At 45.2% G+C, this 26684-nt stretch overlaps 1 protein-coding gene and 1 long non-coding RNA gene across 2 annotated transcripts; both read right to left on the bottom strand.

The window, feature by feature from the left end:
* Positions 1-299: 299 nt before the first annotated feature.
* On the bottom strand, positions 300-9581 carry LOC132658218 (uncharacterized). The gene is made up of 2 exons (XR_009597522.1): positions 9426-9581; positions 300-1897 (listed from the first exon to the last, which is right to left on the bottom strand). It is a non-coding gene; the product is annotated as an uncharacterized LOC132658218 (long non-coding RNA).
* A 12137-nt stretch (positions 9582-21718) lies between these two features.
* On the bottom strand, positions 21719-26396 carry LOC101115659 (putative serine protease 42). The gene is made up of 5 exons (XM_027957976.3): positions 26183-26396; positions 25747-25903; positions 25138-25400; positions 24078-24238; positions 21719-22565 (listed from the first exon to the last, which is right to left on the bottom strand). The coding sequence occupies exons 1-5, from the start codon at positions 26382-26384 to the stop codon at positions 22329-22331; spliced, it is 1020 nt and encodes a 339-aa protein (XP_027813777.2). The 5' UTR covers positions 26385-26396; the 3' UTR covers positions 21719-22328.
* Positions 26397-26684: the final 288 nt, after the last annotated feature.

Genomic DNA, 26684 nt, shown 5'->3' with positions numbered 1-26684 from the left:
GCGTGTCACGCCCGCATCTCCGCCCTCCTGCCTCCAGGCTCCCATGCAAACTCACTTCCAACAGCCCTGCTTGGAGCATGCTGACGCCTACAAGAGGAGCACTAATGCCTAAAAGAAGCCCTGGACCCACTGCCTAAGACACCAGCAGACTTCCATCCAGGGACAGGCTCCTCATCTCCCACTTTCTAAACAGTAATGGACACCACGAAAGGTCCCTCAGCTCAATGGGAAACTCTTCTCTACAGCATGTCATATGCAGCCCCACAACCTTCAGCAGAGCAGAGCTTCACAACACGAGAGACTCTCTAAGCATTTATTGAGTTGACATCAGAAATCTCCGTGCTCCTTCATGTCTCAACACAACTTGGAGTGAGCCTGGATGTGGCCACTGGAGCACTGGGAAGGGGGTTCCAAGACTGAGCTGCCCCAGGAAGGCTTGTGTGGCAGAGGCTGGACCCTCACAGATGGATCCACGTCGGGAAGCAGGGGACCTTTGGCCAACCCAGATAGCTGAGTCACATGTGGACGTGGTGAGGCCTCACCGTCTCCCAACAATCACCACGTGCCCTGATACGATAAAGTGTCAGATAATGCTGCTGCCAGGGATGAGGTGAAGACGGTCTCCAAGATGTGGGCAAAGCCTCCTGAAGCATCACCACAGGTCACTGTCCATCCAGCTGGCATTGTTTCAGCGACTCCTTCTCAGCAGGCAGAGCACAACCCAGGTTAGGTGTAGATGCGGTAGGTTCCTGGAGCAGCAGGCTGGGAAACTTTCAAGGTTTCTTGCTTCCATTTCTCAGTCATGTGGACCTCCACATGGTCAGTGAATTTGAATGAAACTGAGGATAGGGCATTAAGTAGGAGTCAGAGGTCAGAGGTAGTGCTAGTCCAAGACTCAGAAACTGGAAGAAACGTGACCAGGGTGATCATGGGGTCAGCAGGATGCTCCAAGGCAGCACCAGACAGAGAGTCAGGCTGAAGTAGCCCATTGAGTCTGTATGAGAGGCCTTACTCACTCTAGCAATGATCCAATCCTTGTAGAAACTCACTTCTGTATAAACTCCTGGATACCCTCTGCGACCACAGCCAACGCCCCAGCTCACAATCCCCACTTGGACCCATGAATTATTAAATTCACAGACCAGGGGACCCCCAGAATCTCCCTAGATAAAGAGAAAGAGACAAACACAGTGATGGAAGAGGGACAACATCATGACAGCCTTGTAGCCCTGCAAGGCACTGGGAAGATGGCGTGCATGGGGCTCTCCAGGCACCGCGAGGGCTCCAGCAGCCCTAGGTTTCCATGTATATGAGATCTGAGAATTGATAACATTTACCCAAGTTGTGTATGGCGTCAATAAAGTCTATACCAAAACCTGAATATTCTCAAAGAAAATGTATGTACCCTGAGACATTAATAATGAATAAAATCCTTACCTGTTTACATTGCCTGTCACTTAGAAGAGGCTATAACATATGACTTGTATTACTGGTATTTCATGCCTGACTCTCCCCTCCTCCCCTGTCTCACTCTAGGCAGCATGAAGTCCTCTCTCCTGAAGCATCAGGTCAGACCAGCCCAGCAGGGCCTTGGCGGCTTATCCCCGTAAACCCTCAACTTGAAGACAGGTGACAGAGGCACTGCCAGACCATGTAGGCCCTACTGCCTGTGGATGAGGAACACCTGGGAGGACAGCCAAAATGCAAAGGCAGCGAAGGGCCCATGAACTCACCTGGCAGGCATCCTTTCCTCTGGAGCTGGTAGCACAGACAGCCCCCTCCTTGACCACATCAAAATGACTTTCCAACTTTTCGCTGAGCACCTCATTACAAGTCTCATAGCGAAGAATGTTTAGCTCAGCCTCCTGAAGCTCTACTGTAGCATCTTTTGATTCGTCTGTAGAGAGAATGTAGGAGTAGTTTAGATCTGCCTAGTGGGACAAGACAGGTGCTCCCGGTACCCACTCTGGATCTCTATACAATGTGTTCACATACAGACACCCTCTTAGGGGCAGTGGATATTGTTCCCGTTTGACACTACAGGACATGAGGCCCAGAGCTGATATGGCGAGAGGAGTGGTAAGACTCAAAACCAAGACAGGTAGAGAAGAACTAATAGAGGCAACCTGAGAAATCAAAACTAAATATCTGTCACTCTGAGCATCATTAGTAATAGCAACAGGTGTCCTGTCCATCAGTAAAGTATTTTTAGTTTAGAGCAGGATCAGACTCTCAAGACACATAGTACCCCGAAAGTACCAAATCCACCCTCTCCCTAGGGATAGAAGTCTCTACAGTTTCTTCCAGAAGCATCCAATGGCCTCTTAAGTCACAGGAAGCTCCCTGTTCACCAAGACCAGTACTTCCAGTTGGGACAGCTCAGATTAGCAGACAGATCAACATCCCCTGAGTTTAATAATCCACCCTGGAGAGAACCCACTGTGCTTGTCTCTCAAGACCCCAGGTCCTGACATACCAACAAAAATTTGTAACACCATCAAATCACTCCCACCAGCATCTTCTCCACCCTCCTTTCTTACCTACTTGCTAGAAAATTGCCTCCCTGTCTCTCCCTTTAGTTTGGAGGCCCACACCTGGGCACCGGGCAGCCCCTTCCCTAGCCCAAGTTTGCTGCCATCTTGCTTCACAGTCTCACCTTCTTCATTTACTTTTCCCCATCCAGTCACCCAGCACTCTGTACCAGCTTGGACCATGAAAGCCTTTTCAGGGAGGCACACGGGTTGGATGCTCGCGGAGAAATTCACAGGGAAGGCGAGCAGAGCAAGGGCAATGTCATTTTCGATTAGTCCAACAGGATTAAAATATTGGTGGATAACGATGTCTTTGACTGGGACCGTGACTGCCCTTGTGGAGGTATGCTGCAACTGTGTGTCTCCCATCTTCACTGTGTATTCCACATGGCTGCAGAGAGATCCTGGAAGCTCTACACTCCCCTTCCACATCTTCTAGGCTAGGTGTTATCCTCGTCCTATCTCCAAAGCTGCTCATCAGTCACCTCCCTCCCTCCAGACCACATCCCTTCCCAGACCCCCTGATCTAGCAGTTCTCAAAGTTTGGTCCCCAGATGAGCAGCACTGACGTCATATGAGGGCTTGGTAGAAACACAAATTCTCAGGTCCCACTCCTGACCTACTGAATCAGAAACTCTGGGGTTGGAGACACACAGTTATTGTTTTAACAAGTTCTGTGGGTATACCCATGCTCATTAAAGTTTGAAACCCCTGAAAGTAAAGCCAATTGATCAGCTACAGTCCATTCCCCTTAAATATTTCCTTTTGCAAGTCTTTGCACATATATTGTTTCCCAACTGGCATCTCTCCCCATTTCTTGCCACTTGACTTGAAGGCTAATCCGCACAGGCTTAAAAAAAAAAAAAAGTAGCTTTGAACCTGATTTGGGGTTTTGACTTTCCAGCCTATCAAGGGCCTAACATTACCTACCTCTGACTATAGCCTGAAGAGCTATAGTTGGGACTGTGACCCTTGGTTTCAGATGAGGAAGAGGAAGCTCAGGAAGGGGTTAGGACTAGCTCCAGGCCTGACCTGAAGCCAAAAGCCCAGAGCCCCCAAAACTCACCCAAATATGCAATGGGCTGCGGTCAACACCCACCGACTGGCAATGAGGGAGCCTCCGCATATGTGTCTTTGATTGACCTGCAGGCTGACCTGCCACGGCCACTTCTTCTCTGCGGCCGGCCTTCCACCAACTATCCTCGAAGTCCGACGGCCACATGCTAGAGCAGGTCAGTGAAGGGAGAGGACTGAAAGTAAAAGCCACTGACACCACTGCCTCTAGAGCCTGATGAGCCTCAAAAGTCTCAGAACCCTCAGAACAACGCCATGTCCCCTCCGAGCCCCAGGCCAGGTCTGTATTCCCCTAAGACTCCTCAGAGAATGGCCATGTCCTCTCAGATCTCAGGGGCAGAGTTGGGTCTGCTCAGATGGCCCAGGGAAAACTTGTGCCCCCTGAGAGTCTCCTCCCCAAGGGCAGGGGCACCTGCCCCTCACACCGGGCTAGTTCTCTGCCACAGGGCTTGGCCAGGAAACATCACCTGAAGGAAAGAGGGGTTTTGGGGTCTCTCCTGGTGCCTGTGAGGGTGTCATAGCCTTGTATGAATCAGAGTCCTTTAAGGTAAACGCCACCAAATTAGGGGCTACCGAAGTCATGCGGGATTCAGGGGCCCCGGAAGTTCCCGGGGCTCCTGGAGGAGGCAGCTTCCAACGGCGTGCTCCTGGGTCCTCGCGACCACCCCCCAAGGTAGGTGGAGAGGGTGAGGGCAGAGCTGCCCTGCCCTGCTCCCCATCCCCGCCCACCACGGCCTCACTGAGCCAAGGTTGAAGGGCCAGGAGCCAGACCAGGAGGCCCAGGGAGCCGCTGCCGCTCTGGAGCACACCAGGAGACGCCATGGCACCTCCGGTAGTCGCCTCCAGGCTCTGCGGCGCCCCCTCGCGGCAGCTGCACGCCTGCCCTCCTGATGATGGGGAAACAGGGCTCCGTGGGGGGAAACCAGTCCCGCCCCGCCCCCACCTGTGGGGTCATCAGTGGGGCGGGGCCTGGGCCAGGCAGCGCCACAGGGTTGTGACTTAGGCGAGTCCTTTCTCTTCCCTGGCTCTGAGCCGACTCATTAGTGAGGGGCTCCCAGATGCCTGCCATCCCCTGGCCAAGGTCCCTGGCCATAGAGAGTGACAGCCATACCACTGCCGCACAGAGATGCGTCCATCACTCCCTGTAGGCCTGGATTAGGCCTTTCCTGGCATTTCCCTCCCCTTCTTGTTGGCAGTAAAAATTTAAATTCCTCAATTTAAACGCTGCACTGAACGTTAGCAACACTGAGTTAGGCATGATACTGATATCTTTTTAAAAACCGACATCCACATTTAAAGAACCATTGGTAAAATGCAAATTAAAATCACAGTGAGCTATCACTACGCATCTAATAGACTGGCTAAACCTTGAAAATTGTGACAACACCAAATACTGACACAGATGCAGATATGCTGGACCACTCATACACCATGGTAGGAATGTAAAATATTATAGCCACTTTGGGAAACAGATTGGCAGTTTCTTATAAAACAGAATGTGCAATTACCATATGACTCAGTAATTGCACTCCTGGGCATTTATCCCAGTGAAATAAAGATTTATGTACACACTCATACAGGCACAAACACACAGATACTTTGACAAATGTTTATAGTGGCTAAATTCATGGTAGCCAACATCTGGAAACAACCTTGTAATAGACAGAATAATGGCTTCCCAGAGAAATTCCCATTCTAATCACTAGAATTTGTAACTATATTACCTTACATGGCAAAGAAAATGTGATAAAATTTAAAACTCTTGGGAAAAGAAGATTAACCTAGATTGCATACATAAAGTAGCCACAGTGCTTTGCAGTTCCTCCTGTCAAGAGACAAAATCAGGGGCTTCCTCAGTGACTCAGTGGTAAAGAGTCTGCCTGCCAATGCAGGAGACATGGGATTGATCCCTGATCTGGGAAGACCTCGCATGACGTGAGTAACCAAGATGTGCGTCTCAACTACTGATTCTGTGCTCTGGAGCCTGGAAGCTGCAGCTACTGAGCCCACACGCCACAAGTACTAAAGTCTGCGAGTCGTAGAGCCCGTGCTCTGAGATCAGAGAAGCCGCTGCAATGAAAAACCTATGCACTGGGACTAGGGAGTCGCTCCTGCTTGCCACAGCTAGAGAAAAGCCCTCACGGCAACGGAGACTGCACAGATAGCCGAAAAAAAGAAATAAACTAATTTTTAAAAGTCACTAGGAAGAGAACTCAATAGATTTTTGAAAGAAGAGAGAGGCAAAGTCAGACTGTGATAGAAGCCGCCACGTCGGGCTGTGCTGGGCTCAGTCGCTTCGGTCATGTCCGACTCTTTTTGCGAGCTGATGGACTGCAGCCCGCCAGGCTCCTCTGTCCATGGGATTCTCCGGGCAAGAATAATGGAGTGCATTGCCATGCCCTCCCTCCTTCAGGGAATCTTCCCAACCCAGGGATCAAACCCACGTCTCTTACGTCTCCTGCATTGGCAAGAGAGTTCTTTACTACCAGCACCACCTTGGAAGCCCCACTTGGTCTATCAGTTCAGTCGCTCAGTCATGTCCGACTCTTTGCGACCCCATGGATGCAAGGCTTCCCTGTCCATCACCAACTCCCAGAGTTTGCTCAAACTCATGTCCATTGAGTTGGTGATGCCATCCAACCATCTCATCCTCTGTCATCCCCTTCTCCTCCTGCCTTCAATTTTGCCCAACATCAGGATCTTTTCCAGTGAGTCAGTTCTTCACATCAAGTGGCCAAAGTATTGGTCGGTATGACCTGGAAAATCCTATGGTGCTAGAGTTTGCTGTGGTGAATTAAAATGCTTGTAAGAAGTCTTTGCTATGTCGTAATTAGAGAGTCACAGTATAGAGCCCTACAGTTCCAAAGCAAGACCACACTCTCTGCTGCAAAGAAACTATATTCTCTGAAAAGCAACTTCTGGCACACTACTGAATCCGAAAAAGAAACTAAATGCCAGACCACAGGACATTATGTGACTAAGAGACCAGTGCCTCCTATTATAAGGTGAATATTTAGCCAAACTAAGTCACCTGGAGTAACAGGCAAATTTGGCCTTGGAATGTGGAATGAAGCAGGGCAAAGACGAATAGAGTTTTGCCAAGAAAATGCACTGGTCATAGCAAACACCCTCTTCCAAAAACACAAGAGAAGACTCTACACATGGCCATCACCAGATGGTCAACACCGAAATCAGATTGATTATATTCTTTGCAGCCAAAGATGGAGAAGCTCTATACAGTCAACAAAAACAAGACCGGGAGCTGACTGTGGCTCAGATCATGAACTCCTTATTGCCACATTCAGACTTAAATTGAAGAAAGTAGGGAAAACCGCTAGACCATTCAGGTATGACCTAAATCAAATCCCTTATGATTATACAGTGGAAGTGAGAAATAGATTTAAGGGTCTAGATCTGATAGATAGAGTGCCCGATGAACTATGGAATGAGGTTCGTGACATTGTACAGGAGACAGGGATCAAGACCATCCCCATGGAAAAGAAATGCAAAAAAGCAAAATGGCTGTCTGGGGAGGGCTTACAAATAGCTGTGAAAAGAAGAGAGGCGAAAAGCAAAGGAGAAAAAGAAAGATATAAGCATCTGAATGCAGAGTTCCAAAGAATAGCAAGAAGAGATAAGAAAGCCTTCCTCAGCGATCAATGCAAAGAAATAGAGGAAAACAACAGAATGGGAAAGACTAGAGATCTCTTCAAGAAAATTAGAGATACCAAGGGAACATTTCATGCAAAGATGGGCTCGATAAAGGACAGAAATGGTCTGGACCTAACAGAAGCAGAAGATATTAAGAAGAGGTGGCAAGAATACACGGAAGAACTGTACAAAAAAATCTTCACGACCCAGATAATCATGATGACGTGATCACTAATCTAGAGCCAGACATCCTGGAATGTGAAGTCAAGTGGGCCTTGGAAAGCATCACTATGAACAAAGCTAGTGGAGGTGATGGAACTCCAGTTGAGCTGTTTCAAATCCTGAAAGATGATGCTGTGAAAGTGCTGCACTCAATATGCCAGCAACTTTGGAAAACTCAGCAGTGGCCACAGGACTGGAAAAGGTCAGTTTTCATTCCAATCCCAAAGAAAGGCAATGCCAAAGAATGCTCAAACTACCACACAATTGCACTCATCTCACATGCTAGTAAAGTAATGCTCAAAATTCTCCAAGCCAGACTTCAGCAATACTTGAACCATGAACTCCCTGATGTTCAAGCTGGTTTTAGAAAAGGCAGAGGAACCAGACATCAAATTGCCAACATCCGCTGGATCATGGAAAAAGCAAGAGAGTTCCAGAAAAACATCTATTTCTGCTTTATTGACTATGCCAAAGCCTTTGACTGTGTGGATCACAATAAACTATGGAAAATTCTGAAAGAGATGGGAATCCAGACCACCTAACCTGCCTCTTGAGAAATCTGTATGCAGGTCAGGAAGCAACAGTTAGAACTGGACATGGAACAACAGACTGGTTCCAAATAGGAAAAGGAGTACGTCAAGGCTGTATATTGTCACCTTGCTTATTTAACTTATATGCAGAGTACATCATGAGAAACACTGGACTGGAAGAAACACAAGCTGGAATCAAGATTGCTGGGAGAAATATCAATAACCTCAGATATGCAGAAGACACCACCCTTATGGCAGAGAGTGAAGAGGAGCTAAAAAGCCTCTTGATGAAAGTGAAAGAGGAGAGTGAAAAAGTTGGCTTAAAGCTCAACATTCAGAAAACGAAGATCATCACTTCATGGGAAATAGATGGGAAACAGTAGAAACAGTGTCAAACTTTATTTGGGGGGGCTCCAAAATCACTGCAGATGGTGACTGCAGCCATGAAATTAAAAGACACGTACTCCTTGGAAGAAAAGTTATGACCAACCTAGATAGTATATTCAAAAGCAGAAACATTACTTTGCTGACTAAGGTCCGTCTAGTCAAGGCTATGGTTTTTCCAGTGGTCATGTATGGATGTGAGAGTTGGACTGTGAAGAAGGCTGAGAGCCAAAGAATTGATGCATTTGAACTGTGGTGTTGGAGAAGACTCTTGAGAGTCCCTTGGACTGCAAGGAGATCCAACCAGTCCATTCTGAAGGAGATCAACCCTGGGATTTCTTTGGAAGGAATGATGCTAAAGCTGAAGCTCCAGTACTTTGGCCACCTCATGCGAAGAGTTGACTCATTGGAAAGACTTTGATGCTGGGAGGGATGGGGGCAGGAAGAGAAGGGGACGACCCAGGATGAGATGGCTGGATGGCATCACAGACTCGATGGACGTGAGTCTAAGTGAACTCCAGGAGATGGTGATGGACAGGGAGGCCTAGCGTGCTGCGATTCATGAGGTCACAAAGAGTCGGACATGACTGAGCAACTGAACTGGACTGAACTGAACTGAAGTCATAAACTCAGTTGGAAAAAGCAATTCATCAGTCACTGGAAGCCATATATTTGGGATTAGACCATGGCAGGTCCTGAAATCACAAGTAAGCTGTGCAAAGAAAAGGTGTAGACACCACCATCCCCCATCATGGCACTTATGTGTATTGAACTGAAGCTTCTCCGTCAGTTCACACTCATAGCCTGATAGGCAGTATCCTATGACCAATTGATGAAAGAAGAAAAAACCTGGGCCTGGCTCACAGATGGGCTCAAAATCTTAGTGCCAGCTGAAAAGAGACAGCTGTGGCACTAGAACCTCATTGAGTAGTTACGTATACACATGTATATATTCTTTATACAGCTAGCATTGCCTGTTGATAATGCCTTTGCTGACACCACTATCAGTGGACCCATGAAACGTGTAACTTACCATCATGGAATCCTGAATAACATCACCTGACATACAGGGGCCTGCTTTTTGATCAGGAAGGTGCCAAGTAGGTCCATGATGAAACGATCACTGGAACAATCATAAACTTCATTATACAGAAGTTAGATCAAATATTGGAATGACCTTTGTATTCGTTTTCTCTGTTCTGTAACAAATACAAATTCAGTGGCTTAAGACACATTTGCTACACGTTTACTATCTTCCAGTTCCTGTGGACCAGGAGTCCAGGCACAGTTTACCTGGGTCTTCTGTAAGGCTGCAATCAAGTTGTCAGCCAGGGCCAGGTTCTCATCCATCAGGAGACTCAACTGCAGAAGAGTTTCCATCCAGGCTCAATCAGTTGTTGCCTGAATTTGTTTTCTGTTGCTGTGGGACTCACGGCAGCTTGCTTCTCCAAAGCTAGCCAGGGAGAGAAAGACACACAGAATGAGTCCTCAGCAAGATAGGAGTTTTACATATTGCAACATAATGTTAAGAGTGACATCCCACTTCTGAAATCAATCAACTTTTCAAATGTCCTTGATGGGGAAGTAAAAATGATTAATTTTATTAAGTAGTGACCTTTTGGTCCACATTTATTTAAGATTTGGGGTAATGAAATGATTATGCACAAAGCACTTCTGCTATATAAAAAAGTAGGATGTTCACTCAAGCAAGCTGCACATCTGTTAAGCTGAATTATCAGTTTTTATCATGGGACATCAGTTTTACTTGAAAGAGTGACTAATAAATTGTGGTCATTTAGACTTGCATATTTGGCAGACATATGCTCATATAAATAAAGAATAAAGTTTTTTAAAAGAATCTGCAACTTTTAAGAAAACAAATGACAGTATTTGTTGCCAATGATAAGATTTGAGCTTAGAAGGGAAAAGTTTTGGAAAATTTATGTTTGCTATCATGATTTCAACACCTTTCCAATAATTAAATACTTTTCTGACAACAGTGGTAACATGGGTGAGTGTGATTTTTTGATAGTATGTAATGAAATGTGTCAACATTTGGGAAGTTTATATAACAAAGTGAACCAATATTTTTCAATGATTTACAAAATTATGCATAGTTTGAAAAGATCCATTAGAAGTGAAAGATAAACTTCTGAAGTTCAGTGTATTCCATATCCTTACTTGTCATCTGTGCCTTCTTTCTATAAAATGTTTGCTCACAACATCTATTCGGTTTTATATTTGAGCTGATTTTAAAGTACTTTCTGTTTAGTTTTTTTATCCTAATCCTTTGTTGGAGTGTTGGTGTTGGAGAAGACTCTTGAGAGTCCCTTGCACTGCAAGGAGATCCAACCAGTCCATCCTAAAGGAAATAAGTGCTGAATATTCATTGGAAGGACTGATGCTGAAGATGAAGCTCCAATACTTCAGCCACCTGATGTGAAGAACTGACTCAATGGAAAAAAAACCCTGATGCTGGGAAAGATTGAAGGCAGAGGGAGAAAAGGACAATAGAGGATGAGGTGGCTGGATGGCATCACCAACTCGATGGACATGAGTTTGAGCAAGCTCCAGGAGACGGTGATGGAAGGGAAGTCTGGCATGCTGCAGTCCATGGGGTCTTAGTCAGATACAACTGAGTGACTGAACTGAATGCTTTGTTAGTAATGTGTATTTCAATTATCATTCATAATCATGATTTGTCTTTTCACTTGATTACACGTTTTGATGAACAAAAGTTACTTAACTATAATGCAATCAGAAGTAACCATCTTTTTCTTTATCATTTATGCTTTTGGGGTCTTATTTTTAAAAGCCTTCCACACCCGGAGTTTTAAAGGTACTGTCCTATATTTTCTTCTGAAAGTTTTAAACTTTTGTTTTTCATGTTTAGTCTTTGATCCATGTATTGATTAAATACATAGCATGAGACAGGAATTCAGTTTCATTTTTTTCTACTTAACCATGTCTCCTAACACTATGTATTGAAAGGCCTACTATGCCCCCATTCACCAACAATGTCACCTCTTTTATGTATATACGTGTTCATAGATACTGAGTCTGTTTCTGACCTCTCTAGGCTTTCCATCATTCAATTCACCTATCTCTGTGCCAGTACTATGGTTTCTTGACCACCAGAGCTTTGGCGCATCAACAGATGAGAGAATGCATTCTCCTACCTCAACTTCTTCATTAGGGTTTTGGCTACTCTTGGTACGCCATACAAGTTTTAAAATAAGGTTGACAATTATTTAAACTGTTGAACATTCTATTTGAATTGCATTAAATCTAAAGACCATCTTGGGGAGAACTGCCATCTTCATGGTATTACCCTTTCCTGTTCATGAACTTGGGGATATCTCTCCTATTTAGATCTTCCTTCACATCTTTCAGTAAAATTTCATAAATGTTTCCATTAAGTCGCGGACATCTTTCAGAAATGCAATTTTATGTTATTCTTTTATTTAATAATGCTATCAAGTTACTTTATCAGTTTGGACAGTTTGTAGATTTTGGTGGGTTTCTATATTGACAACCAGGTCATGTACAAACAATTATATTTTTTCTGTAATGAACATGTTCTCTTTGCTCTTCATGAACATTCTCTCATTCTGTTTTGGTTAGTCCTGCCTTGCTTTAAAAAGAAAACTAACTAAAAATTATAAATTGTTTACACAGTCATGATTTTAGATATCTGTTTTTTCTTCTTTGCTCACTTTATCTGTTAAGGTACAGGCTGAAATGTGGTAACAGAGATATCCGAAGATACAGTGGCTTAATAAACAAAGTTTACTTCTCTCATACCAGTCCAACTCTAGGCAACCCAGGTCAGTTTCTGCCACCCTTAAAATGGGCATATACCTCTGCATCCAAGATGGCACCTTCATCTTTCTCATCTTCCACTTTGGGGAGGGGAAAGAGCCAAGAAAGTCTGCCCATGTCCCTTTGAAAGGCACATCCCCCCAACAGCACACGTTACTTCTATTTACATCTAATGAAACATAAATTAGAGACATGGTCCCCCTAAGCTTCAAGGGAAGCTGACAAAGGTAATTTTTAAGTGGGTGACCACACAGATCACTCAGGATCCATTTTACCTGTTTGGTGTACCCATCCCCAAACTGCTCTGGTTACAGCTACTAAGAACTCACACCTGCATCATTCTCAGGAGGTTTACCTTTGGGAACATGGAGTCTCATTACAGGAGGTGACAAGGAGTTGCATTCCTACTTTTGATCCTTCCAGTCATCCTGGTTTCCAATGTGCCCAATGATTTAGTGGTACTAGGGCACAAAAGCCCAGCTCCTGTGCCTTAAGACTGGAAGAATTCTCTAGTATAACACAGATCCCAGAATTATGCTAAGCATAGACTTCAGCTATCATCACTTTCTTACTAACTTCTTCCCCTTTCCCATCCTGCTTCCTTCACACTCATACAGATTTCCCCTGAAAATAACCCTCTTAAATGTTTGGACATGAATCCCTGTCTCAGAACTTGCTTCTAGAGTAATGATCCAGTGGGTGCTGGAGCTGTCTTGTACCAGTTCATGAGAGCCAGTTGTTAATTTGCAGCAATTTTGTGAGCTATTTGTTTAAAATTACTATTATTATTAAAAATTAAAGTATAAAGCCTACAGTTAAAGAAATTACATTAAAAACAAAGGTAATAAATAATCAAAATCCATCACTTTTTCATTATTTTACTGTATTTACCTGTGCTTTTGAGGTTATGCCTACTGTAGCTGTATGGTAGAAATTACGTATAATGGTGCACATCTCTGCACAACTCCAGACTCAATAATGTCATGTTATTTAACTTATATGCAGAGTACATCAGGAGAAACGCTGGGCTGGAAGAAGCACAAGCTGGAATCAAGATTGCTGGGAGAAATATCAATAACCTCAAATATGCAGATGACACCACCCTTGTGGCAGAAAGGGAAGAGGAACTAAAAAGCCTCTTGATGAAAGCGAAAGAGGAGAGTGAAAAAGTTGGCTTAAAGCTCAGTATTCAGATCATGGCATCTGGTCCCATCACTTCATGGGAAATAGATGGGGAAACAGTGAAAACAGTGTCAGATTTTATTTTGGGGGGCTCCAAAATCACTGCAGATGGTGATTGCAGCCATGAAATTAAAAGACGCTTACTCCTTGGAAGGAAAGTTATGACCAACCTAGATAGCATATTAAAAAAGCAGAGACATTATTTTGTCAACAAAGGTCCGTCTAGGCAAGGCTATGGTTTTTCCAGTGGTCATGTATGGATGTGAGAGTTGGACTGTGAAGAAAGCTGAGTGCCAAAGAATTGATGCTTTTGAACTGTAGTGTTGGAGAAGACTCTTGAGAGTCCCTTGGACTGCAAGAAGATCCAACCAGTCCATCCTAAAGGAGATCAGTCCTAGGTGTTCATTGGAAGGACTGATGTTGAAGCTGAAACGCCAATACTTTGGCCACCTCATGCGAAGAGCTGACTCACTGAAAAAGACCCTGATGCTGGGAGAGATTGGGGGCAGGAGGAGAAGGGGACGACAGAGGATGAGATGGCTGGATGGCATCACCGACTTGATGGACATGAGTTTGGATAAATTCCAGGAGTTGGTGATGGACAGGGAGGCCTGGCATGCTGCGATTCATGGGGGTCACAAAGAGTTGGACACGACTGAGCAACTGAACTGAACTGAACTGAATAGCTTGGAATCAGCCTGGATGGAAGTATTTCTATCACAGAAATGTGCAAATGTTACAGATCAGGACTTTTTTCCCCTACAGAGCAACTTGTTAAAAATTTTCAGGCACCTTATGAGAATTACCTAAGGCATCAGGTCATTGCATAAGACATCTACTGTTACGAAAGCAGAAGAGAATGGATATTGGGGCTAATTAGAATGCCACATAGGCCTGTTTTTGTTAAAAGCTGAGGCAGAAGTTTCATAAAGTAAAATACACAGATCTTAAATGCATGATTTAATGTTTTAATGAAAATATGGGACCCTATAACCACCATCTCAATCAAGATATAGAACATCTTGGAGTTCCCTGATGGTCCAGCGGTTAAGAATCTGCCTGCCAATGGGGACACGGGTTTGATCCCTGGTCTGGGAAGATTCCACATACCACAGGGCAACTAAGCCCATGCGCCACAACTACTAAGCCTGTGATCTAGAGCCCCTGAGCCGCAACTAATGAAGCCAGTGTGCCTAGAGCCCAAGCTCTACAACAACAGAAGTGAGTGAAGTCGCTCAGTCGTGTCTGACTCTTTGCGATCCCATGGACTGTAGTCTACCAGGCTTCTCTTGTCTACGGGATTTTCCAGGCAAGAGTACTGGAGTGGGTTGCCATTTCCTTCTCCAGGGGATCTTCCCGACCCGGGGATCAAACCCAGGTCTCCTACATTGCAGGCAGATGCTTTAACCTCTGAGCCACCAGGGAAGCCCTCACCACAACTAAAGAAAGCCTGCTTGCAGCAATGAAGACCCAGTGCAGCCAAAAAATATTAAGTAAATAAATAATCTTAAAAAGAGATATAGAACATGTCAAAACCCCAGAGAGTGTCTGTGTGCCCTCTTCAAATCCATCACGGGCAACTGCAGGCCACCTGTTTTGCTTGTTTGGTCTTCACATAAGTGGAATCAGAATACTGCACTCTTTCAGGTCTGACTTCATTCACTCAACAAAATGTTTTTGAATTTCATTCATGTTCCTGTATATAACAGCCGTTTATTCTCTTTTATTGCCAAGTAGTATTTTAGTGACTATCATTTATCTGTTGACAGACATTTGAGTTGTTTCCAGATTTGAGCTATTATGAATAAAGATGCTATGAACATTCTCAAGTCTTTGACTACACATTGTTGCTTCTTTATTCTAGTCTGTGGCTTTTATTTTCATTTTCTTAACAGTGTCTTTGAAAGAACAGGAGATTTTCATTTTGATGAAATCCCATCTTTTTTTTTTTTCTGAAACGGTTCATGCTTTTCTTGTCCTATATAAAGACTCTTTGCCTACTCAAGGGTCACAGAGATTCTTCTTCCAAGTTTCTTACATTTAGTTCTATAATCCAGTTTGAGTTAATTTTTCTATATAATGCAAGGTAAGGATTGAGGTGCTTTATTTTTCATTTATTTTGTATAGGAATGTCCCATTGTTCCAGCATCATTTGTAAAAATAAAACTATCCTATCTCCAGGTGAGTTATCTTCGCACCTTTGTTAAAATCAACTGGCCATATAAATGTGGATCTGTTTCTTAACTCTCTATTATATTCCCTTGATCTATATGTCTGCCCTTATGCCAATACCACATTCTCTTGATTACTATGCCTATATATTAAGTCTTGACATCCAGTAGTTCTTTATTTTGGCTATTCTAGGCCCTTTGCTTTTCCACATATATTTTAGAATCAACTTTTCAATTTCCACAACAAAACCTCAGGCTTGCTTGAAATTTTTCAAATTTGGAAATATCACACTACCAAATTTCAAGACTAACTACAAAGCTGTAGTAACTAGGACACTGTGAAGTTAGCATAAGAATATACAAACAGATAAGGAATTGAACAGAGTCCCAAAATAGATGCACATATATATTGTCAATTAATTTTTGATAAAGTATCAATGCAAATCAATGTGAAAATAAATGTATTTTCAACAAATGGTACTGGTATTGGATAAACATTAGAGAAAATAAAACCTTGTTCCCTATCTCACACTGCATCCCCAAATCTAATAAACCTCAGACTTCAATGTAAAATTTGAAGTTATAAAGCTTAGGGAGGAAAAAATAGAAGAACAATCTTTGCAACCACAAGTTAAAAAGTGAAAAAAAGCAAGCCACAGATTTAGGAATCAACAATAAAAAGATAAGCCTCTTGATTTTAAATGCACAAAAGAATTAGAAAGTTGATTCACAAAAGAAGATATACATATGATCAATAGTACAGGAAAACGCGCTCAATATCATTAGTTACAGGGAAATGCAAATTAAAACCTCAGTAAGAGACCACTTCATACCTGTTAGAACTGGCAATCTTCACCAAGTCCTGAGGCGGGAGGATATGGACCAAGAGGAAGCACCATTTACTGCTAGTAGGAGCGTCGGTTCAGTTCAGTTGCTCAGTTGTGTCTGACTCTTTCCGACCCCATGGACTGCAGCACGCCAGGCCTCCCTGTGCATCATCAACTCCCGGAGTTTGCTCAAACTCATATCCATTGAGTTGGTGATGCCATCCAACCATCTCATCCTCTGCCGTCCTTCTCCTCCTGCCTTCAGGATCTTTCCAGCATCAGGATCTTTTCAAGTGAGTCAGTTCTTTGCATCAGGTGGCTAAATTACTGGAGTTCCAGCTTTAGCATCAGTCCTTCGAATGAATATTCAGGACTGATTTCCTTTAGGATTGATTGCTTTCATCTCCTTGTAGTCCAAGGGACTCTCAAGAGTCTTCTCCAACATCATAGTTCAAAAGCATCAGTTTTTTGGTGCTCAGCTTTCTTTATGAGCCAACTCTCACATCCATACATGACTACCGGAAAAACCATAGCTTTGACTAGACAGACCTTTGTCAGCAAAGAAATGTCTCTGCTTTTTAATACGCTGTCTAGGTTGGTCATAGCTTTTCTTCCAAGGAGCAAGCGTCTTTTAATTTCATGGGCACAGTCACCATCTGCAGTGATTTTGGAGCCCAAGAAAATAAAATCTATCACTGTTTCCACTGTTTTCCCATCTATTTGCCATGAAGTGATGGGATCAAATTCCGTAAGCTTGGTTTTTTGAATGTTGAGTTTTAAGCCAGCTTTTTCACTCTCCTCTTTCACTTTCATCAAGAGGCTCTTTAGTTCTTCTTCACTTTCTGCCATAGGGTGGTGTCATCTGAGTATCTGAGGTTATTGATATTTCTCCTGGCAATCTTGATTCCAGCTTGTGCTTCATCCAACCTGGCATTTCACATGATGTACTCTCCATATAAGTTAAGTAAGCAGAATGACAATATATAGCCTTGACATACTCTTTCCCCAATCTGGAACCAGTCCATAGTTCCATGTTCAGTTCTAACTGTTACTTCTTGGCCTGCATATAGAATTCTCAGGAGACAGGTAAGGTGGTCTGGTATTCTCATCTTTCTAAGAATTTTCCACAGTTTGTCGTGATCCTCATGGTCAAAGGCGTTGGCATAGTCAATGAAGCAGACGTTTTTCTGGAATTCTCTTGCTTTTTCTATGTTCCAATGGATGTTGGCAATTTGGTTTCTGGTTCCTCTGCCTTTTCTAAATCTAGCCAGAACATCTGGAATTTCTCAGTTCATGTACTGCTGAAGACTAGCTTGGAGAATTTTCAGCATTACTTTGCTAGTGTGTGAAATGAATACAGTTGTGCGGTAGTTTGAGCATTCTTTGGCATTGCCTTTCTTTGGGATTGGAATGAAAACTGACCTTTTCCAGTCCCGTGGCCACTGCTGAGTTTTCCAAACTTGCTGGCATATTGAGTGCAGCACTTTTACAGCATCATCTTTTAGGATTTGAAATAGCTCAACTTGTATTCCATCACCTCCACTAGCTTTGTTCATAGTGATGCTTCCTAAGGCCCCCTTGACCTCACACTCCAGGATATCCTCCTCTAGGTGAGTGATCACACCATTGTGGTTATCTGGGCCATGAAGACCTTTTTTGTACAGTTCTTCTGTGTATTCTTGCCACCTCTTCTGAATATATTCTGCTTCTGTTAGGTTCATACCGTTTCAGTCCTTTATTGTGCCCATCTTTGCATGAAATGTTCCCATGGTATCTCTAATTTTCCTGAAGAGATCTCTAGTCTTTCTCATTCTATCATTTTCCTCTATTTCTTTGCACTGATCACTGAGGAAGGCTTTCTTATCTCTCCTTGCTGTTCTCTGGAACTCTGCACTTAAATGGGTATATCTTTCCTTTTCTCCTTTGCCTTTCATTACTCTTCTTCTCAGCTATTTGTAAGCCCTCCTCAGACAACCATTTTGCCTTTTTGCATTTCTTTTTCTTGCGGATGGTCTTGATCACGGCCTCCTGTACAATGTTATGAACCTCCATCCGTAGGTCTTCAGGCACTCTATCAGATCTAGTCCCTTAAATATATTTGTCACTTTCACAGTACAATCGTAAAGGATTTTATTTAGGCCATACCTGAATGGTCCAGTGGTTTTCCCTACTTTCTTCAATTCAAGTCTGAATTTGGTAATAAGGAGTTCATGATCTGAGCCACAGTCAGCTCCCGGTCTTGTTCTTGCTGACTGTAGAGAGCTTCTCCATCTTTGGCTACAAAGAATAGAATCAATCTGATTTCGCTATTGACCATCTGATGATGTCCATGTGTAGAGTCATCTCTTGTGTTGTTGGAGGAGGGTGTTTGCTATGACCAGTGCATTCTCTTCACAAAACTCTGTTAGCCTTTGCCCTGCTTCATTTTGTACTCCAAAGCCAAAGTTGCCTATTACTCCAGGTATCTCTTAACTCCCTACTTTGGCACATTCCAGTCCCCTATGATGAAAAGGACATCTCTTTTTTTGGTGTTAGTTCTAGAAGGTCTTGTTGGTCTTCACAGAACTGTTCAACTTCAGCCTCTTTACAAATAATTTGGAAAACTCTGGAATTTTCTAATAAAGTTAACCATACATCTATTCTATGAATGAGTAATTCCATTCCTGTGTTTATTCCCAAAAGAAGCAAAAGCATATAGGCGCGAAAAGTCTTGTACCTGAGTGTTTATCAGTACCTTTGTTCATAATAGCCCCTAACTAGAAACATCCCAAATATCCATCAACAAGAGAATTAATGAACTGTGAAAACTCATGTAATGGATAACTATTTAGCAATAAAAAGGAAGCAACTGATGATACACATGACAACATGGATTAATCTCAAAAACAGTATGTGGAATTCAATGAAGGCAGTCAAAAGGTACAAACTTCCAGTTATAAGATAAATAAATTCTAGGGATGCCATGTGCAACATGATTAGTATAATTAACAATATTGAATGTTACATATGAAAGCTGCAAAGAGAACAAATCATAAGAGTTCTCACAAGGAAAAGTGTATTTCTATTTCTTTAATTTTGTGTTTATGAGATGATGGCTGCTCGCTAAACTTAATATGGTAATCATTTCATTATATATGTAAGTCAAATCACTATGCTGTACGCCTCAAACTTATACAGTGCTATATGTCAATAAAACTGGAAGAAAAGAAGACAGAAACAGTATGTGGAAGACAGACCCGAAAGAACAGACTGTATGATTCCATTAACGTGAGGTACAATAATCTGCAACTCTAATGTGACAGTGAACAGAACAAAGGTTATCTCTGGGAGGGGATGATAGAAAGGAATATAAAGCAACATCCTGGATTAATGGAAATGTTCTCCAGCATGATTCTGGTGATGTTAACATGGGTATATATTTGTTAAAACTCATAAAACAGTACACTGCAATATGTGCATTTTACAATATATAAATTATACCTCAATAAAGAAAATAATAACAGAGAAACGCATTGAGATAATAGTCACTCATCGACATAAACTTCTAACCTTATCAATTTTTTAAATATGACTAGAGAAGGAGCGCAGAATTGATGCTTTTGAACTGTGGTGTTGGAGAAGACTCTTGAGAGTCCCTTGGACTGCAAGGAGATCCAACCAGTCCATCCTAAAGGAGATCAGTCCTGGATGTTCATTGGAAGGACTGATGTTGAAGCTGAAACTCCAATACTTTGGCCACCTGATGCAAAGAGCTGATTCATTGGAAAAGACCCTGATGCTGGGAGGGATTGAGGGCAGGAGGAGAAGGGGACGACAGGGGATGAGATGGCTGGATGGCATCATCGACTCAATGGACATGGGTTTGGGTGGACTCCAGGAGCTGGTGATGGACAGGGAGGCCTGGTGTGCTGCAATTCATGGGGTCGCAAAGAGTTGGACACGACTGAGCGACTGAACTGAACTGAACTGAGAGAAGGAAGAAATGGCACATAGCAAAGTAGGAATAAAAATAATTTAGTTGAAATAAGAAATGATTTTAAAAGCCTATATGCATAACAATCCAGAAATAAAGCTATAATACCAACTGAATTAGTTAAAGTGAGATTTTTCTATGAGTAACTGAAACTGAAGATGATGGTGGTTCAATTAAGAGAGAAGTTTATTTCTCTCTTGCATAAAGAGATGTGATGGCAGCTTTATAAATTCCAGAGAGTCAAGTTTCTTCTGAATTTCTGTTCTATACCCTTAACATGTTCCTCATGTTCCAAGATTGCTGCTCAAGCTCATCACCATGAATATACTCTAGCCAGCAAAGAAGAAAATGACAAAGGGCTTGTTCTCCTTTCTTTAAAAGGTATCCTTAATACCTTCCAAAATTCATACTCAACATCACTATTTACATTTTATTGGCCAGAACTTATTGCCAAACTTAAGACAGGTGGGAAGGTTGGAAATGTATTCTTTATCCTGATACCGTATATGCCCAGAAGGAAGGGTCCGAAAGAAGCCATAAGAGAAGACCATCAAGTTGACGTTTTTATTCACCTAACTATTCACATGCACCTTCTCCCCATATGCAAAATGCACAATCCTCTCCTAAAAGAAGGCAACCTCAAACTGTCATGAAAGAAATTAAGAAACTGTGAAGTGCTCTGCACAAGGACAGAGAGGTAATCTGGGACCACATGGTAGTGAGGGAAACAGGCCAGCAGAGACACACTGTGTGTGAGTGTTGGACCCTCAGTCATGTCCAGCGCTTTGCGACCCATGGACTGCAGCCCACCAGGCTCCACTGCCCAAAGAATTCCCCAGGGAAGAACATTCCTTCTCCAGGGGATCTTCCCAAACTAGGGATCAAACCCAGGTCTCCTGCATTGCGGCCAGATTCTTTATCATCTGAGCCACCAGTAAGCACCCCATACTGTCCCCTCCCTGAGTCTCAGTGCTGTTCTCCATAGCCTGGCCAAGGCAGTCTGGTGCTCCAGCCTCCATATACATAGACGGGGAGCAACAGAATCACACAGAAAGGTGGGGTGATGTTTGGGCACAACGCCCTGTCCCCTCTCCGGCTTCCAGGCTTCTCTCTCACTCCCTCCTTCCCAGATGCAGTGGCTAGCAAACTCACCTGCAAAGGTCCCTGCACAGACGCTAATGGCTACAAGGGACACAGCAGCAGGACCCAACTGCTAAAGCCATCTGTCCGCTCACATCACATCACATCACTTCACTCCAGGGCTTTAAAAGACCATGAATACTTTCCTAACCTAAATGTGAGATAAGTTCTCTTCAGTGACCCCAGACCAGTAGAGATGCAGAACACACACGACTCTCCAAACATTTATTGGGTTGACATCAGAAGTGTCCACATTCCGTAATACTTCAACACAACTTGGGGTGAGCCTGCATGTGGCCACTGGAGCCCTGGGAAGGGGGTTCTGAGACTGAGTTGCCCCCGGAGGGCTTGTGCGGCAGAGGCAGATACTCACAGGCGGATCTACACTGGGGAGCAGGGGACCTTTTCCGAACCCAGATAACGGAGTCACGTGCAGACGTGGCAGGGCCTCCTCGCTCTCTCCCAACAATCACCACACAGATCGGTTTGATAAAAGTGTCAGATCTAACACTGCTTCACGGGTGATGATGTCTCTTCTTTGCCAGATGTTCCCCGTGATGTGGATGAAGCATCATGTCCACCTGGCAGGTCGCTGGTTTCACCCACTCCTTCCTGGCAAGCAGAGCATGGCCAAGTTGTAGACATGGATGAGGCAGGGAAACTTCCAGGGCTTCTTGCTGCCAGCTTTCTGTCATGTGAATCTCCACAAGATCAGTGCATACCAAATGGAATTCAGGAATTGGCACTAAACTAGGAGTGGGAGGTCAGAGGCAGGGCTAGGAGTGAGACTCAGAAACAGGGGGCAGTGTGGACCAGGGTGATCACAGGGTCACCAGGAGGCCCAGGGACAACACCACACACAGCAACAGGAAGAGGAGCACCACTGGATACAAAGAGGCAGCCTTGTTCACCACTGCAACTAGCCACTTAGAGTAGACGGCGGTTTCTGTGTAAACTCCCGGCGTATTGTTACGACCACAGCCAACGCCCCAGCTCACAATCCCTACCTGGACCCATGTGGTACTGTACTGACAGACCAGAGGGCCCCCAGAATCTCCCTGAAAAAGAAAAAGAAATCAAACTTCAGGAATGGAAGAGCACCCACATCAGAGCAGGCTGACTGCGAGACGGACATCTGTGAGCCTTCCCCAGACATCTCCCAGGCCCAGATTTCTGCGATTATAAGAACTGAGAACAGAAGAGTCAACTGGAAAATTTTAGTATCCTCTGAAGGTATTATGACTGGTCATTTCCTATACTACGTGCCTGTGTGCTAAGTTGCTTTAGTCATGTCCAACTCTTTCAGCCCGCCAGGCTCCTCTGTCCATGAGACTCTCCAGGCAAGAATACTGGAGTGGGTTGCCATGCCCTCCTCCAAGGGATCTTCCCAACCCGGGGATCAAACCCAGGTCTCCTGTGGCTGCTGCACTGCACACAGATTCTCTACCACTGAGCCACCAGGGAAGCCCTCCTATACTACAGTGGTTGTTAAACACGTCAAATATGACTTCTGCACTGAGCCCCTTAATCCATACACCTAGCCTAAGTTTCTCTAGAGCTCCTGACCATATAGCCAACTGACTCCATATATTAAGCTACACTCTCAAGACATCCCACATACTCATCCCAGCTCATGCAAACACTGCACATCCTTTTCTAAAATTGCTCTGGTGCCCCCCCCACCAACCAGCTCAGTCAGAAACTCAGAGTCCTCTTCAAGCTCTCCCTCGCTCCCATCCTCGTGTGCAATCGGTTACCAAGAACTGATGACAAGGTCCTTAAGATCCCCTCCACCCCTCATGAGCCCAGGTCCCACGTGGGGCTCAGCACCATTGCCAACATGGAGAAAACAAACTGCTGGCCTACAGGCCTGCCTGGACAGGACCAAGAAACGCAGCACAGCCTGCAGGCCACGCATTCTGACTCCAGCCCCCCACTCTCGCCATACTGGCCTCCTCACTGCTCCAGACCGGAAACCCATTCCCTAAACATGGCCGGTGCTTCAGACCTTGAGCCTCGGACTCACTGGTCCCTCTCCCACAGTGATGTTCTCCTCTTGCCAGAATCCAAACACTCATCCTGAGACCTGTCCCTTGTCCCCTGCTCAGGAAGGCGGCTCAGGGCAGAGGGGAGGCTGTGGGCCCAGGGCTCCTACAGGCACTCCCAGGGGGACCTGGGACTTATGTCTCTGGAGGGCCCACATCTGTATAATAAGATGTATACTGTCTAGGTGGCAGGGTTGTGAGCTGGGAGACTGACCTAATGTGGGTGAATGCTCATACTGGCACCGGAAGTGCCCATAGAAAGAACTCAGTTAAGGAACTACGTGATTATCATCATCACCCCCAACTTCACTGCATCCTGGCAGCACCCCCAGGATGTGGGGCTCCTGCCTATTGGAGGAACAGGCTAGGACAGCTCACGGGTATCTTGAGGGGTTCTCCCCTGAATCTCCTTAAGTAAAGGCCAAAAGATAAGGTGGGAAATAACCCAGGCCCTGTTACTGGGGAAGAAGGATACTTTGAGGGGACAGCCTCAATACAGAGGTGGCAAGGGACCCATGAACTTACCTGGCAAGAATCCTTTCCTATACTATTATAGCCACAGACCACTCCTTCTTGCACTAAATCCTTATCTGTTCGTAGGGCCATCTGGAGCAGCCCGTTGCATTCTTCATAGTACATGATATACTGGTCGATCTCCTGGAGAACTTCAGACACAAGTGGGCCTTCTACAAACAAAGAAGAAACTCGGCAGTGGGTAGATCTGCACAGGTGAATGATAAGCCCCCAAACACCTTGAATCCCCCCTGAAGAAGGCATTATAGAGGTTTTTATCCCCATCTGACAATGGAAGAAACTGAAGCCCCAAGCTGACAAGGAGAGAAGAGAAGGTAGGAAGCAAATCCACGACAAAATAAGGAAGAACAGATCAGGACGGGAAGAGGCAAGCCTGACCATCGTGAGAAATGATAACCAAGCGTCTGTCACTCTGCGTATCAACAGTAACCATGAAAGGCATCCCTTACATCACCAAAGTGTCTTTACTTTAAAGCAGAATCACAGATGCTCAGACAAGGAGCACCTGAAAGCAACAATCCAGGCTCTTTCCAGAGATAAGAGGCCCTATAGCCTCACCAACAGGGGTCTTCTGGCTCTGCCAAGACCCCCAAGGACAGGAAGTTCCCTACGCACCAAGGCAAGTACTTCCAGCAACAGACAGCTCTGACTGGCAGACAGCTCATCACGCCCTGAGCAGAAGTTAACCCTGGAAAGAACTCCAGAGCATCCAGTTCTGTCCCCAAGGAACGTAAAAATACCCCCAAACCAGTCAGGCACACATCCCCAGAAATCTGCAAGAGACTTTGCCCATGTATTTCTTCTTCAGAGAACAGCTCTGGTTCCCAGGACTGGTGCCTTTCATAAATGGCTGGCATCAAATATTTGCGTTGCAACAAAAGATCTCAATCAATTTGAGCTCCAGCCATTTGGGAACCATTAACCTGGCTGCCCCCTTACCCACCTGCCAGGTGGTCAGCCTCCTCCCACCCCACCACTTTAGAGTTGTTGCTTACTCCAGGGATAAGGCTGCCCCCCTCTACCCAGGTTACTACCTTCCTCACAGTCTCACCAAATTCTTGCTTCCTTCCCCATCCGGTCACCCAGCACCTGGTCCCAGCTTGCACGTGGAAAGTCTTCTCAGGGATGCATATAGGCTGGATAACGCCAGTGAAATTTACAGGGTAGCGGAGCCGGAGAAGAGCAAGGTCATTTTTAACGGTTCCACTTGTTGAGAACTGAGGGTGAACGACGACATGGCTGACAGGGACCACCAACCCTGATAATATACCCTGGAGATTCCGATCTCCCATCATGACAGTGTACTGGTAACGGCTGTGGGAAGAGGACATGTCCCTCATAGAGACTCTGGGAAGCATCCTTTGTGCCTTTCCACACACATCAGCTGTTTCCCAATCTGGCCCCAACCTCCCTCACCACTCTCTCCAGGCCCCTATCCCCAAAAACCCCTCCTAATGACTCTCAAAATTGATTTGCTACAACTGGTTTTGATCATCAAATTACCATTCCTGGTAACAAGACTACCAAAATGCAGAATCTCTCCCATTTTGATTGTGTGGGCTTTGGTTTGGTTTGGGTTTTCTATCAACTTGCAGGGCAATAGAAACTAAAGGGTGTCTGAGGAGGGCAGGACTCTCGCATCTCCGCTGTCATGACTCACCTTAAAATGCAGTGGGCTGCAGTCAGCACCCACCTCTCTGTGACGAGGGAAGCTCCGCACACATGTCTGTTACGGACCCTCAGGCTCACCTGCCAGGGCCACTTCCCTTCCTCGCTGTCCTGTCCTCCCAAGATTTTCAGGAACACTTGGCCGCACGCTGGGGTGAGGACAAGGCAGCAAGGAAAACCTCTGAGAAACAGGCCCTGACTCCCGGGAGCCTCCGAGACAGCCAAGAAGGCCATGTCCTCCTAGGCTCCAGGGCAGCATTTCCAAATCCGCAGGCCTTGGATCCGCGCACGAGGCGCACCCCCCACCCTCGGGTTCCACAGCAGGCCTGCGCTGATTCAGACCCCAACCCTCCCAAGCCCCTGGGGAGCAGCAGCTCCCACCCTGGCGCCTCAGCCCGCCCCTCCGGACGCCCAACGCAGAGAGTCACCTAAGCTAAACTCCACCAACTTGGGGACTTCCGAAGCGCCTCCAGGGGCTGGCTGGACCGCCGTGCGGTTCTTAGTGCCGCCTCCCGAGGGAGCTGGAGAGGGCAAGGGCGTCGCCAACCCATCCTCCGAAGCCTCCGTGAGCCAGGGTTGAAGGAGCAGAAGCCAGACCAGGAGGCTGTGGGGGCCGCCCGGGGACGCCATGGGCTCCGCGACAGCCTCAGCGCTCTGCGGCGCCCCCTCGTGGCCGGCAGCTGAGTAGCGGCATGGGGACCACGGCGCATCTCGCCGCTGCAAGCCGGCCTGAGAGCGCAGTCACGCTCTCGCTCTCAGACCCTCAGCCGAGACAGTCTCCAGCCGAAATCAGCCCACGACCGAAGGGTTAGAGTCCATCTGAGGAGACTGTCCTTGCTAGGGGCCTGCCGATTTAATGTTTTTGAATTGTGGTGCTGGAGAAGACTCTTGAGAGTCCCTTGGACAACAAGGAGATCAAACCAGTCAATT

The sequence above is a fragment of the Ovis aries genome, chromosome 19 (assembly GCF_016772045.2).
Source record: "Ovis aries strain OAR_USU_Benz2616 breed Rambouillet chromosome 19, ARS-UI_Ramb_v3.0, whole genome shotgun sequence".
In the NCBI taxonomy this organism is placed as follows: Eukaryota; Metazoa; Chordata; class Mammalia; order Artiodactyla; family Bovidae; genus Ovis; species Ovis aries.
This window is presented reverse-complemented; position numbering and strand designations above follow the sequence as displayed.

What these genes read in the sequence shown, in the direction of transcription:
- LOC101115659 (XM_027957976.3), bottom strand. Translation starts at nt 26,384, where the DNA reads ATGGCGTCCCCGGGCGGCCCCCACAGCCTCCTGGTCTGGCTTCTGCTC. An exon ending in GTTGGTGGAGTTTAGCTTAG is followed by an intron (nt 25,904 to 26,182) that starts GTGACTCTCTGC and finishes TCCTCACCCCAG; the next exon opens with CGTGCGGCCAAGTGTTCCTG. An exon ending in TAGGAAAGGATTCTTGCCAG is followed by an intron (nt 22,566 to 24,077) that starts GTAAGTTCATGG and finishes TTTCTTTTTCAG; the next exon opens with GGAGATTCTGGGGGCCCTCT.